Raw genomic sequence first — 14006 nt, 5'->3', positions numbered from 1 at the left:
TTAACATCACAAGCAAGACATTAAATGAGGAATATCAAAAAATTTAAAGGGATTATTTCATAAACCTACTGCTGATTAACAATGGTAGCACAGACTAGAAATCATGGCAGCCATCAATGCTACATGCACCAAAAGAAACGTCAGCTCTTTCAGCAATAACCACGAAAATTCATTGTCTTCATGCAGCAAAATAAACATTGCCAAACTGAACAAAGCCGCCTTTCATCACATCATTCTTATAACCATGTATCTGTTTTACATTTTGCCTCCATGATACCTGAGCTGAAAGAATTTATACAGTTATAGAATTTTATATTTTAACGTGTATTTGTATACAAGCAAATACAAACTGATTGGGTAATAGTGATTAAATTTTGCAGGTTTTATGCAAATTTGTAGATGACCATGCTGATTTAGAGACTTGTATTTGAGAAGGGTGCACAGTGTACATAGTGAAAGTGTAAATTATAGATCTGGTGTATTTGAGGGAAATATGCAGTCTGTCCTAGCAAGATGATTCAAACAACACATTACACTATGTGAGCCTGCTGTGGGCATTCCACTGACGAACATTTAGTCTCAGTGAGTGAGTGAGGTTTGTTTTACGCCGCACTCAGCAATATTCCAGCTATATGGCGGCAGTCTGTAAATAATCGAGTCTGTACAAGAAAATCCAGTGATCAACAGCATGAGCATCGATCTGTGCAATTGGGAACCGATGACATGTGTCAACCAAGTCAGCGAGCCTGACAAACATGGATTACAGAAGATCAATACTCTAACCTGGACCTTCACGGATATTTAGCCTCAGGAATATCTCAGTTGAGTATATATATCCACATAAATAAACATGAGTCCAGTGGGTGTTATGTTGTAGTCAAAAACAAAATGTACAGTCAAAGATCAGGCACAGAACAAGCAAATCAGACTTGTCCATTTCAGAGACTAGATGTCAGTCTAGGGTCCTTTCAGGTAACATGGTTGTTGTTGGTTTGTTGTTTAATGCCGCGGTTCTGTAATGTTCCAACTATATGGCGGCAGTCTGTAAATAATCCAGTCTGGACCGGACAATCCAGTGATCAACAGCATGAGCATCGATCAATTGGGATACGATGACATGTGTCCACCATGTCAGTGAGCCTGACCACCCAATCCCGTTAGGCACCTCTTACAGCAAGCATGGGTTACTGAAGATCAATTACAACCTGGATCTTCACGGGTCCATGGTACTAGGGCATCTACACAGACCTGCTGGTATGAAATCCCACTGTGCACTTAATATCATTCTCATGCTGAAAGGGAATTCTTCAAAAACACACAACCACCATCACCAGTTCCACCATTCATATCATTCCATACATATGTAGCACCATAAGAATATTCAGTCCACTTTCTTTCATGCTTAAATACACAGTTGGAATATTGTATATAATACATGTAGCCAGGATGATTACAGAATTCCTCATTGCTTTATAATTTCTTACCAGGATGATTTTTTCAGGAAGAAACAGCTAAACTTTTGTAAAAATATTCTTCAATATTGCAAACATGTCACATTTTGTACAATATAACCTTTATCAATGTAGAAATGACAAAGTTCAAACAATTTTATTATATGGTTAAGAAAATATGCATGACAAGTACAGTTATGCTGGATGTACCATGTTTTATCATTGTTTATAGAAGCACAAAAAAACATGACTGTTCAATTTTTTTTACAAGGATAAGAGAACACCTGGCATGTTTGGCACAAAAATAATTAACTTCTACTTTTCAAACCCAATATACCATGGGAAATTAATATTTAGAGCATTATACATTGTTGATAATCATCATGGTACAGAAATGAAGCAAAGCTTACATAAAAAGTGATCAAACTCTGAAAAGGCTTAACTATCTCATCAAGTGTACATCATTCTATATAGTATAAATCCATGGTGCTTCATATGTATGTGAGGGATGATCCGTCTACTTCTACATACAGAAGGAACAAGACCAAGGCCCAAGGTGCTAGTATCATATTCACGAGCATTGGTGAGTCTAACAGCTATATGGCTTTCTCGATCTTACCCCCGATGTCGACATTTTGTTGTCGTTATATAGTATCTTGCTACTGGACATAAAAATGAAGATACACATATAACTCTAATGTAAAATATCATGATCACCTGACAAGTTTTTTCATGATCATTTGCACGTACACATAAAAAACATATCAAAACGGAAAATTATAATCATGATTGGAGAGCTTTCATCTATTATTGTCTATCGTGTCCAATATTGGAATGAAAGATTAAACCAGATAGAAAGAACATTTGTTATACATCACAATAATAATGCTGATGTTTTTTACATTAAAATCCAAATAAACTTACTTCATATTGGCACAGCAGTAATTTGTAATACAGTTTAAGACACTGTATTGGATCCATGTTCCCAACAACAAATATGTTCACATGTTTCAGTTTAATGAGTGCCTACTTTCCACTTAGAGATTTGGAACACACAGATACAGCAATTTTAAGAGAACATTGCCCTGTTTACAAGTATGTTTACAATGAAAAAGCACCGAGTTTGTGTGACAGTATCTATTGTCTAGTGGTAAAGAGTACTGAAATTAATTCCTTAGAATTGCATTTTATAAAACTGGCAAATTCCGTCCTCATTTAGGCTTTACTCATGCAGCTCTAAGTGGGATCTGAAAATGTGTGTCTGCTAAATAGCAGAACCCCTTTATTGTATAGTTTTCAAAGGATCCACTAAAATTGTGAACATTGACAAACTGCTGGCATTATATTCATAAACATGATATTGATAAACACATATGCTTCAAGACGGGGGCATACTTCTGTAGACCAATGGCACAAGACACATGACACTGCTTTCATAGAAAATTCTACACAGTGTCTTTTTTCTAAATTCTTTATCTATCAATCAAGCACCATTTCCACAAATGTAAGTCTTAAATCAGTTTTCACAGACACACTAACTTGGAAATAGCATATCACTTATCAGGAACAGTGTGACACGAATAAACAGAGTGACACTTGCCAACGTTGTGTTTAGTTATTAGCAAAACACAAAAATATCTCATTCTTGTACATGATAAGTAAAACCACTGATGAGTTAGGAAATAGTGAAAATACTTACGAGTTAATAATATGAAAGACTGTAATAAACACACAACGTGAAAGTGTCACTTATGAAGCACGCAAATTATAAGGACGTGGCCGGCTCAAATTTAACGCCACCTACATCCGTTTTTGTGTGGTTACTTCCCTTGAATGATCTTGCCTCACATTGTGTTTCCCTAGACTCTAATCATTCATTGTCAAGTGCATTTTGAATCCATTCTTTGCAAGTTCACTTTTGACAAGGATAACATTATTTTCTTTCCATTACACACAAAGCCGACCTTCATAATGTGTCAAGTTTATGACAGGATGATATCATGACAAACTTTTACTGAAGTACTTTTCGGACTAATTCTTGCCTCCTATCAGGTAGCTTGATATTAAAAAGAGATACAGATCAAATAAAATCATTATGCCTGTTTATTTATCATGCGTATGAAGGAAATAAGTATTTGTTTTAAAATATGTATACTTCAACAACAATAAATTGTTACGTTTATAATTATGGGTCCAATGTCTTCGAAGAGAATAGGGCAGTGGGGTAGCCTAGTGGTTAAAGAGTTGGCTCGTCACGCCGAAGACACGGGTTCGAATCCTAACATGGGTACAATGTGTGAAGCCCATTTCTGGTGTTCCCCGCCGTGATGTAGCTAGAATATTGCTAAAAGCGGCGTAAAACCAAACTCAGTCAGTCAGTCGTAGAGAATAAAGTGGATTTTTATGGGGGAATTTATGAATGTCAATTTTTTTTAAAATTTGGGTTGGAACACGACGTTCCCCGAGTATATTCTTACTGATTACACAATCCCATTTAGAAAGTGGTCAAATGTAATATATGTTATATTTTGGATTACACTTTCTTAGTTGACCAGATGTCCGACTTCCACTTTTGTGGAAGTCGCGGTGGCTGAGCGGGTTAGGCGACTGACTGTGTGCTAGCGATTAGGTGACTGACTCTGAGGGTGAGGGTTCGAATCCCGGATGGGACTCAAGCCAACAAAAGTACTAGAATCTGCACTTTACTAAGAAATATGTTATATATTCTTACTCCTTCACTTGAATAAGTGTTCCTCAAATAAAGAAGATGACTTCACCTGATGAAGGAATAACAGACAGACACACAATACTTTATTACCTTTAAAGGAATTCGTTTTGGTTCACAGAGCTTGACAAAAATACAAATGAATAACAACATAAAATATGACATTGCTAAAAACATAAAAATATATAAATATGTGCTTAAATAGAAATAAATGAATAAGATGAAAACTGGACATTCAACATTAAATTTGTTTACAATTGCAATACTTTGAGGTACAAAAGACGTTCGAGCTCGTTTAGTCTTGGTGATTCGCACTGTATAGCGGCGGCCCGAAGGTAAAAGCTTATACTCTACATTTAAAAAATGTGTTGTCATTAATGATTTTTTTCAGTCGTTGAAAGTACTTGCCGTTCATAGAGAAGTGAAAGATTATCGAAAGTAACCCCAGCTATTTTACTCGCTGTATTTACAATTTTGTTAAGTTTTGATTTGTTTTTGACTAAAAGAGACTCAACCAGCACTGAGAAGAAAAAGTGAGTACACTCTGAATAAAAGTGGTATAAAACAACATCATAACAGATTGGGAAACGTTAAAAGATCGTAGTTTGTGCATTAGATGGAGGCGTTGTTGACATTTACTATACAGGGCATCTATGTTGGTGTTCCACGTTAACCTGCTATCAATAAAAGTTCCAAGGTACTTGTACTCAGTGACTGTCTCAATTGGTTCATCATTAATGAACAAAGGTGGTACTGTTAGGGAATTAGTTCTGAAATCAATACAGAGTTCTTTTGTCTTTTTCTTTTGTTCTTTTGAATATACTCCGAAACGTGGTGTTCCTGAAATATAGAAGTCGACATCCATAAATTCTCGCATTATTGACTGACTATTCTTCCGAGATATTTCGGCGCCTAAACATTATGAAGGAGTGCGGCAAGGTGATTAGTTAGTAAGAATACCGTTTTGTCTACAGCTGACATAGACGGGAATAAAGGATGGACACTGGTTATTTCTTTCCAAAGAAAACAATCTCAGTTAACCAGAAAATGTAAATAATTCGCCTTCAACAGCATTGCTACTATACAGCGAGCATAAACCCTTTCATGAAGAGGTGACTTCGGACGAGAATATTTGGCAAAGTGCCACTACGGAATTTACTCAAGATACTACCATGTGATATAGGTAGAATTATTTCACCGTAACGTTCAGTTTGTGAAAAATATTTAAAAAGACGATAAGTACGTAATTTATTTCTATTGTCCTGCTCTTGATCATTCCAAACCCCAGAAAATCAATCAAAGCAATCTAACGCCTTCAGATGTTCATGCACATACACACACTTCATACATTACAATTCTGAAAACATCAAGTCACTAGCTATATCAATAAATTTAGTTACTATCTAGTGTTATATGTAATGTACAGCGATTATCTTCTCATGTACCTATTTATTTCAACCTGAATGCACAATTGCCTGTAAATCGACTTTGTATATTTGTGAATCGTGTTTATACCAACCTGTTATACTACCTGTATGACTTGGATGTATGGAGATTCAAAAATAAAAAAATAAAAAGATAAATTTAGTTACGCGAGTTACTATAGTATATTGTTATAGTGCAAATATTTCACTAATATTTCACACACAAAAGTATAATAACTATGATATGAAATTTATATGAATTTACAAAAGTTCCTATGTTGTGATTTTCCGCACACAAACGAAAGTAACTCACTCAGGTTGTAAAATACATGCCGCCAGACATGGACATACTGTAGACAATAGTTACTGTTTGCACGGCAGTTACCGGCTGCATGTCACTTCCTGATTGACACGCTGACCACGCTTGCGCGCGTATAGGTACCAAGATCTGTCCTTAGAGAAATCTATTATGTAAAACCTTATAAAATTAACTGATCTGTTTATCGATTCCGATTGTCTATAATATATTGATCGACTATTATAACAGGGAGGATCCTCTTAACGCCTGGTGCTAGGTTTCAAAGTTAGTGTATGTCAATATTGGCGTGGCTGTGCTTATGATACGGATCGATCTCACATTAAAACATTTATGCGTGGTGTTAGCGTGAGTGGGTGAGTTTAGTTTTACGCCGCCTTTAGCAATTTTCCAGCAATATCAAGGCGAAGGACACCAGAAATGGGCTGCACGTGGTGTTAGAAATAATACAGTAATAGTGAGTGAGTTTAGTTTTACGCCGCTTTCAGCAATATTCCAGCAATATCACGACGTGGGACACCAGAAATGGGCTTCACACATTGTACCCATGTGGGAATTGAACCAGGGTCTTCGGTGTGACGAGCGAACGCTTTAACCACTAAGCTACCCCACCGCCCCTTATACAGTAATAAGAATAGATATTAAATATATACTTAGCTAGACAGATGCCTGAGATGGGTTAACTTAATTCCAGCGGAAAGTCATAATATTAACTCCTTTTTTTGTAATAAGAACCAATACGATAAAATGAAGTTTGGAAATTAACTATTTCTACTAAATCTACCTAAAGGTGTATTAGCAGATCACATATTAGTTTTGATAGAGCCTAGTTAGTGAAGTTGAAGTGGGGTTTAGTGGTTAAAGCGTTCGCTCGTCATGCCGAAGACACGGGTTCGATTCCCACATGGGTACAAAATGTGAAGCCCATTTCGAGTGTCCCCCGCCATGATACTGCTGGAATATTGCTGAAAGCGGCGTAAAACCATACTCGCTCACTCACTCACTGAATTGGTTAGAATTGGTCTTCAGCAACCCATGCTTGTCAAAAGAGGAAACTAACAGGATCTGGTGGTCAGGCTCGTTGACTTGGTTGACACAATCATGTCACCGTATCCCAACTGCGTAGATCGATGCTCATGTTGTTGGTCACTGGATTGTCTGGTCCAGAATCGATTATTTACATATCGTCGCCAAATAGCTGGAATATTGTTAAGTGTGGAGTTAAACAACAAACAAACAAAAACAACTCTAACGTTTTCTCTTAACGCTTTTCAAAGCGTTGTACATAGCGCTGTCTTTATGTATCGTTAATATCCGTATCCTGTTCTTCTCAATGTGCTTCAGCAGCAAATGGTTAGACTGACACCTTAACATCATCAGAGACAGGTCAAGAAATCGATTTCCAATGAAGAAGAGTGCGCATGCATAAGCTTCTGTTTACAATTTGAAGCTTAAAAACCAAACCGCGTTGCTAACAGCGGATGTACCCTCGAAGTACACTGCCGTCAATATTTCAATAAAGTGTCCATTGGCCATGTCTTTGACACACCCTGTTCTAGTTTGCCAAACACTTGTTTCACCTTCCCCTTGTTCTCTGCCAACATGGTACCAACACCAACCCAGAGCAAACACATACCCTGAGAAAGATCACAGTAAACTTTTCAGAATCAATCAGTACCATGGCAACGCATGGTCTCGTGGAAAGAAACAAAACTGTGTAAATACTTTCTCATTTTGACTCATATGAAGTATCTTTGTGCTATGTGCGAAGTAGAAAATGTATAATAAATTATGCACACAACCGCCGCTGTCTGGGTAAATACCCGGTTTCAAGAATCGGGCGTGTTTGTAACGATTTCCCAGCCTTCTTACTTATCATCGAGAGCTCTCCCATCAGCCCCAGGCTACGTTACCATAGGGCTTGTCAGTCTGATTGTTTCGTATCCTTGGTTTCAAACCATATATATATGACGTACGGGTGTTTGGCTATACAAACTGTTCTTCGATTGGATATGACTAGCTGTGTAGGAATTTGTATGGTTTTAACCAAGATTTACTAAGCAACAAGGTTTCGAAATCAAAGTCATCATTACTTTGATCGAGGGACACTGGAAGCATCGAAGGAGCCGCCTGAAGACGTTATTGGACATTGTTCGCGTCAGTATCTTACTGACCTGGTTCTTGATACTTCTACAAGAATCACAGGGACGATCTTTGTCAGTTGTGTCGTGGTGAAAGGTGTTAATCTGGATTGTCAAAATGCGCACACTCGTCTTTCTCAGTGTTTTCCTGATACAGTCTGTCAACGCTGCCTACGTTGACGACCTTCGACGTCTGTACAACGAAGTGATTGACGTCAACAATCCCTGGCTACGCCCTGCTCTAAACAACCTTCCTACAAAGGTATCAATCATTTTCTTCTCACTGTCCTCCATCTCCCTCGATGACGTCACGCAGACGATGTCTTCATCCGGGTATCTTTGTGTCACCTGGCTGGACGAGTTCCTGAACTGGCCAGCGGGTAACTACAGTGGCATAAGCAGCCTCTATCCAAACCCGAACAAAATATGGCGTCCGACCCTTGCCGTGAAAAACTCCATCGAGAAAGCGACGCCATTCCGGGCCGACTTCATGTACACCACGGTCACGGCTAACGGGGAAGTGCTGTGGTACCCTGGTGACGTGTTCCAGACTGTTTGTGAAATGGACGTTTCAAAGTTCCCATTTGATACCCATGTTTGTAACATAGACTTGACCCTATGGCGTTCAACACCAACGGAGGTAGATCTTCTGCTCTCAAGTGGTATGAAATTTAATATGGACGAATTTGTGGAAAACAATCTTTGGCAACTTGTCGAGCAGAAGGCAGAGCGAATCAACAATAATAAATCCTACCCATTCGTGAGACTGACCTTCACCTTGAGACGGCTGCCTCGCACCTACATCACAAACGTCGTGGCCCCCATCTTTGCAATCGCTCTCCTGAACGTCTTCGTCTTCCTCATCCCCTCCCAGAGCGGAGAGAAGATCCAGTTTGGCATCATGGTCCTCCTGGCATACGCCATATTTATGAGCTACTCCGCAGAGACGCTGCCTCAAAGCTGGAACACGTCCTCCACCATCGGCAACTATTTCCTTGTCCTTGAAGTGTTCTGCGTCATCTACATTCTCCTCAGCATCCTTTCCGCCACCATCTACGCCCGCGAGGACTTCCACCACGGCATCTCACCAACCCTGGCGCGTGTGGTGGAAAAAATGGAGAAGATCTTCCTCTGTAGATGCTGCAAGAAGAGACCGTCAAGCTCATCCACCATTGAAGTCTCCCCAGCAGATGAACCGTGCTCCCATAACGGGAGGGAGCTGGAGTTTGGGACCAAGAGACCACTTCCGGTCAGACGTATTCCAGAGAGGATTGAGATGAACTGGAAGAGGGTGAGCAGGGCTTTCGACATGCTCTTCTTCTGGCTGTTCCTGATCATCGTCATCCTCAGCATGATCGGTGTCATGAGCTACATCACACCAATGATCAACTTCGACAACGTCAAATCAACTTTTAAGAACTGACAAGTGATATAGGCCTTTCGTGTATAAGGACGAACAGAATGTTCACTGGTTCAACTGTTGACACGGATCACACCAAACCCACTTGGTTTTTACGGAACTGAGAGTTGTATTGGTTCGTGCTTGTTTTTTCACTGAGAACTGACAGACCTTGGCCTTCTATGGAAGGATAATTCGAGTGTTAGATATTGACTGTTTCTGATGGGTTATATCAGAAAGGCAGGACTGTCTGTTGTAAGGCATCACTTGTGGCGCTGGCACACACGCAGTAATAAGCTTTACAAGGTTTGTATGTGAACGCGTAACATATTTTTATACCAGCAATCCAATTGCAGATTTTAAAATGTCTCTTTTTGTTGGTTGGCGATATTCCAGCTATATGGCGGCGGTCTGTAAGTGATCCAGTCTGGACCAGACCATCCAGTGATCGACAGCATGAGCTGACACGTGGCAGCCAAGTCAGCGACTCTGACCACCCAAACACGTCAGTCACTTCTTACGACAAGCACGTGTTGCTGAAGACCCGGATTTTCACGGGTTGTTGTAGTGATGTAGATCTATCAACAGACTGATCATAGACAGTAATCATATCACTCTTGTGGACTGAAAATGTGGCAAATAGATGAATTCTTGGGGAAGGGGTAGGCCGGTGAAATAGGAGGGTGTTGAAAGATTGTTGTCACAGAAAATATGTCAGATGTATTTGTATGGTTTTGCAATTGTAGTCAATATCAAGTCTCATACAATGTCAATACAATATCAAGTCTCATACAATGTAAATACAATATCTAGTCTCATACAATGTCAGTACAATATCAAGTCTCATACAATGTCAGTACAATATCAAGTCTCATACAATGTCAGTACAATATCTAGTCTCATACAATGTCAATACAATATCAAGTCTCATACAATGTCAGTACAATATCAAGTCTCATACAATGTCAGTACAATATCTAGTCTCATACAATGTCAATACAATATCAAGTCTCATACAATGTCAGTACAATATCAAGTCTCATACAATGTCAGTACAATATCTAGTCTCATACAATGTCAATACAATATCAAGTCTCATACAATGTCAGTACAATATCTAGTCTCATACAATGTCAATACAATATCAAGTCTCATACAATGTCAGTACAAACTCGTCGGCCTCTAAGTACCAGAAAAAAGTAAGGTCTGTTTTAAGGGACATTAGAAACAATGCATCGTTGTCCCTATATGTTGTATAGCAGAGTAGTGAACTGTTTCGTATTAAAGGTGACATATCGCCAGACTTGCTGGCATGGACATACAATATATAGTTAAATCTACTTACATTTATTTGTATACATTTCGTTTGAAGTGAATCCGTTTGTATAAACGTTAAATATACTTCTATTATACAAACACGTACTTCGTACATACCTTGCGTTCGGTTTGAAAATCGATTTCATATAACAGTCTCTTTTTTCCGCACATACAAATTGATGATGTTATTTTGTTTTGATTACATATGGTGTAATTACACATCGCATCAATAGATTTTGCACATTAGTTTTGTGTTTTGAGTAAAAAGAATTTTCTAATTCATTTGCAAGCATACCGCAATGAGTGCCTTATGTTGAATATATTTAACCACGTGACTTAGATCAATATTTAAGTTGTATTATCGAAAGACGGTACTCCTGGCTGTCGAGTCACATGAATTTGCAAAACACTTTAGCCTGTACACTCATGCATAGTTTGCTAGTTTTGCGGTTTCTACTTTTACGTATTGTATAATGTGACTGGAGAGATTTAGTATATTTATTCGTGACTTGGGTGTTTTTATTTACCATACAGCTGTGCAAGATTTCTCTGTCATTCCCACACTGGAATATCACGTCAATGCCTTTTTAGTGCCAAACTGAAATAGATTAGACGATTGTAATTTTTCATCGGTGATTACCCAGAAAGTAAACTGGTCGTTGGACATGCTGGCTGTCCGGAAAATAGAAATATTTCATGAATTAATTAATCGGTTCTGATACCGTACACTTCCCACACACACACACACACAAAGAATATACCCCAACAAAAAAACAGCAAGAAGCAAACAAAAAAACACACACAAAAACCAAAAAACCAAACAAACAAACAAACAAACAAAAATACAACAAAAAACAAAACAAACTCAACAACAAAATACAACAAACAAACCAACCAACCAACAAACAAGAAATAACAAAAAAAACGAAGCCAACATATTGTCTCTTATAGGGACCACCCAGTCCACCCCAACCCACCTCATATACACTCTCTCTCTTCCTAAGGATACACAATGGATGCTCCTGTACAATGGCTGAATTTAATTGTATATATCAACTTAATATGATGATGCAATGTAACAATCATTATTGTACTTGTAGATTATTCGCTACTGTAATGTTGAAGTGAGACTGCCTAACATATTGCTGCTATCTGTAATGTACATATTGGTATTGATTACACGTGTATGCTGGTTTATTGGAGGCAACCGTTATAACCATAATGTACAGTAATATGCAATGCTGCAATATAGCTTCCTCTTGGTTAGTTAGCTGTAATATATGTAACATACTGTGCACATACTTGATGTAAACTCCATATTGTAATAATGTTACTTTGGGTCATTGAATAAATCGAACTATTATAACTTTTCTCGTTTTGACTGTGTTAATGCGTATGTGTGTGTGTGTGTGTGAGAGAGAGAGAGAGAGAGAGAGAGAGAGAGAGAGAGAGAGAGAGAGAGAGAGAGAGAGAGAGAGAGAGAGAGAGAGAGAGAGAGAGAGAGAGAGAGAGAGAGAGAGAGAGAGAGAGAGAGAGAGAGAGAGAGAGAGGACACATATGGTCAGTGATATATCCGCGACTCATGATTTGTTTTACATCAGTTACACATGTGATCAGTTCTATATCAGTGACACATACGATCATTTTTATATTCATATCTGTGACACATACGATCATTTGTATATCCATATCCGTGACACATACGATCGTTTTTATATCCATATCTGTGACACATACGATCATGTTTATATTCATATCTGTCTGTACGATCATTTTTATATCATATCCGTGACACATACGATCATTTTTATATTCATATCTGTGACACATACGATCATTTTTATATTCATATCTGTGACACATACGATCATTTTTATATTCATATCCGTGACACATACGATCATTTTTATATTCATATCTGTGACACATACGATCATTTTTATATCATATCCGTGACACATACGATCATTTTTATATTCATATCTGTGACAGATCATTTTATATTCATATCTGTGACACATACGATCATTTTTATATTCATATCTGTGACACATACGATCATTTATATATCCATATCCGTGACACATACGATCATTTTTATATTCATATCTGTGACACATACGATCATTTTTATATCCATATCTGTGACACATACGATCATTTTTATATTCATATCTGTGACACATACGATCATTTTATATTCATATCTGTGACACATACGATCATTTATATATCCATATCCGTGACACATACGATCATTTTTATATCCATATCCGTGACACATACGATCATTTATATATCCATATCCGTGACACATACGATCATTTATATATCCATATCTGTGACACATACGATCATTTTTATATTCATATCTGTGACACATACGATCATTTTATATCCATATCTGTGACACATACGATCATTTTTATATTCATATCTGTGACACATACGATCATTTATATATCCATATCTGTGACACATACGATCATTTATATATCCATATCCGTGACACATACGATCATTTTTATATCCATATCCGTGACACATACGATCATTATATATCCGTGGTACTTGCCTCGCACATTCATCTTAACTTTCTCGATACCTATGTAATGATGCTCTTTATCCCCGTTTGCCCCATGACACCCTTCATATCGGGTACATCTATGTCATACTTGTTATATCTGTTGTACCAGAGACACCCCTCTGGTCGTCACATCCACGATATTTGCTATATCCGTACTCTATAAATCCACTACTTCCACAATGCCCTCGAAATCCGTGACACCTAAGGTACTCTATATATCGTTTACACCCACAATGCCCTTTACTACTATGACACCTAAGGTACTCTATATATTCTTTACACCCACAATGCCCTTTACTTCTATGACACCTAAGGAACACTTTATAACCACCACAGTCACAGTGCCCTTTATATCCGTGCACAGGCTAATTGTAGCTCACTTAGGGTTGCGCAACAAAGAGAAAATGACCTGTCTTTCCATATGCGAGCGATGGGAAGACTGGTAATTTTCTCTTTGTTGCGCAACACCTATTGCGCTACAATTTGCCTGTGATCCGTGACACCTAAGGTACACAATATATCCACCAAACCCACAATATCCTTTATACCTGTGACATCCTTATAACCGTTACATGTATATGGCAGCCTCTATACCTACATGTAATGCCCTTCACACCATTTATATGATGTCCTTTATCCTTAACAA

General features: G+C 38.1%; 2 protein-coding genes across 2 annotated transcripts in view; one reads left to right on the top strand and one right to left on the bottom strand.

Moving 5' to 3' along the window:
• LOC124263321 (coatomer subunit beta-like) overlaps nucleotides 1–2100 on the bottom strand; it is a 36948-nt gene extending 34848 nt beyond the window's left edge. Inside the window, 1 exon segment of the mRNA XM_046697902.1 lies at nucleotides 2071–2100. Coding sequence (XP_046553858.1) covers nucleotides 2071–2085 — 15 coding nt within the window. The 5' untranslated portion in view covers nucleotides 2086–2100.
• A 6075-nt stretch (nucleotides 2101–8175) lies between these two features.
• Nucleotides 8176–9480, top strand: LOC124263342 (neuronal acetylcholine receptor subunit beta-3-like). The gene has a single exon (XM_046697920.1). It carries the CDS (start codon nucleotides 8176–8178, stop codon nucleotides 9478–9480), a length of 1305 nt encoding a protein of 434 aa, XP_046553876.1.
• The last annotated feature ends 4526 nt before the right edge of the window (nucleotides 9481–14006 follow it).

Source organism: Haliotis rubra, unplaced genomic scaffold, assembly GCF_003918875.1.
Source record: "Haliotis rubra isolate DU_JTF1 unplaced genomic scaffold, ASM391887v1 Scf88, whole genome shotgun sequence".
NCBI classification, from domain to species: Eukaryota; Metazoa; Mollusca; class Gastropoda; order Lepetellida; family Haliotidae; genus Haliotis; species Haliotis rubra.
The sequence above is the reverse complement of the archived record's forward strand: the minus strand, read 5'-3'. Positions and strand labels throughout refer to the sequence as shown.

Coding starts and splice junctions, on each gene's coding strand:
- LOC124263342 (XM_046697920.1), top strand. CDS start 8,176: ATGCGCACACTCGTCTTTCTCAGTGTTTTCCTGATACAGTCTGTCAAC.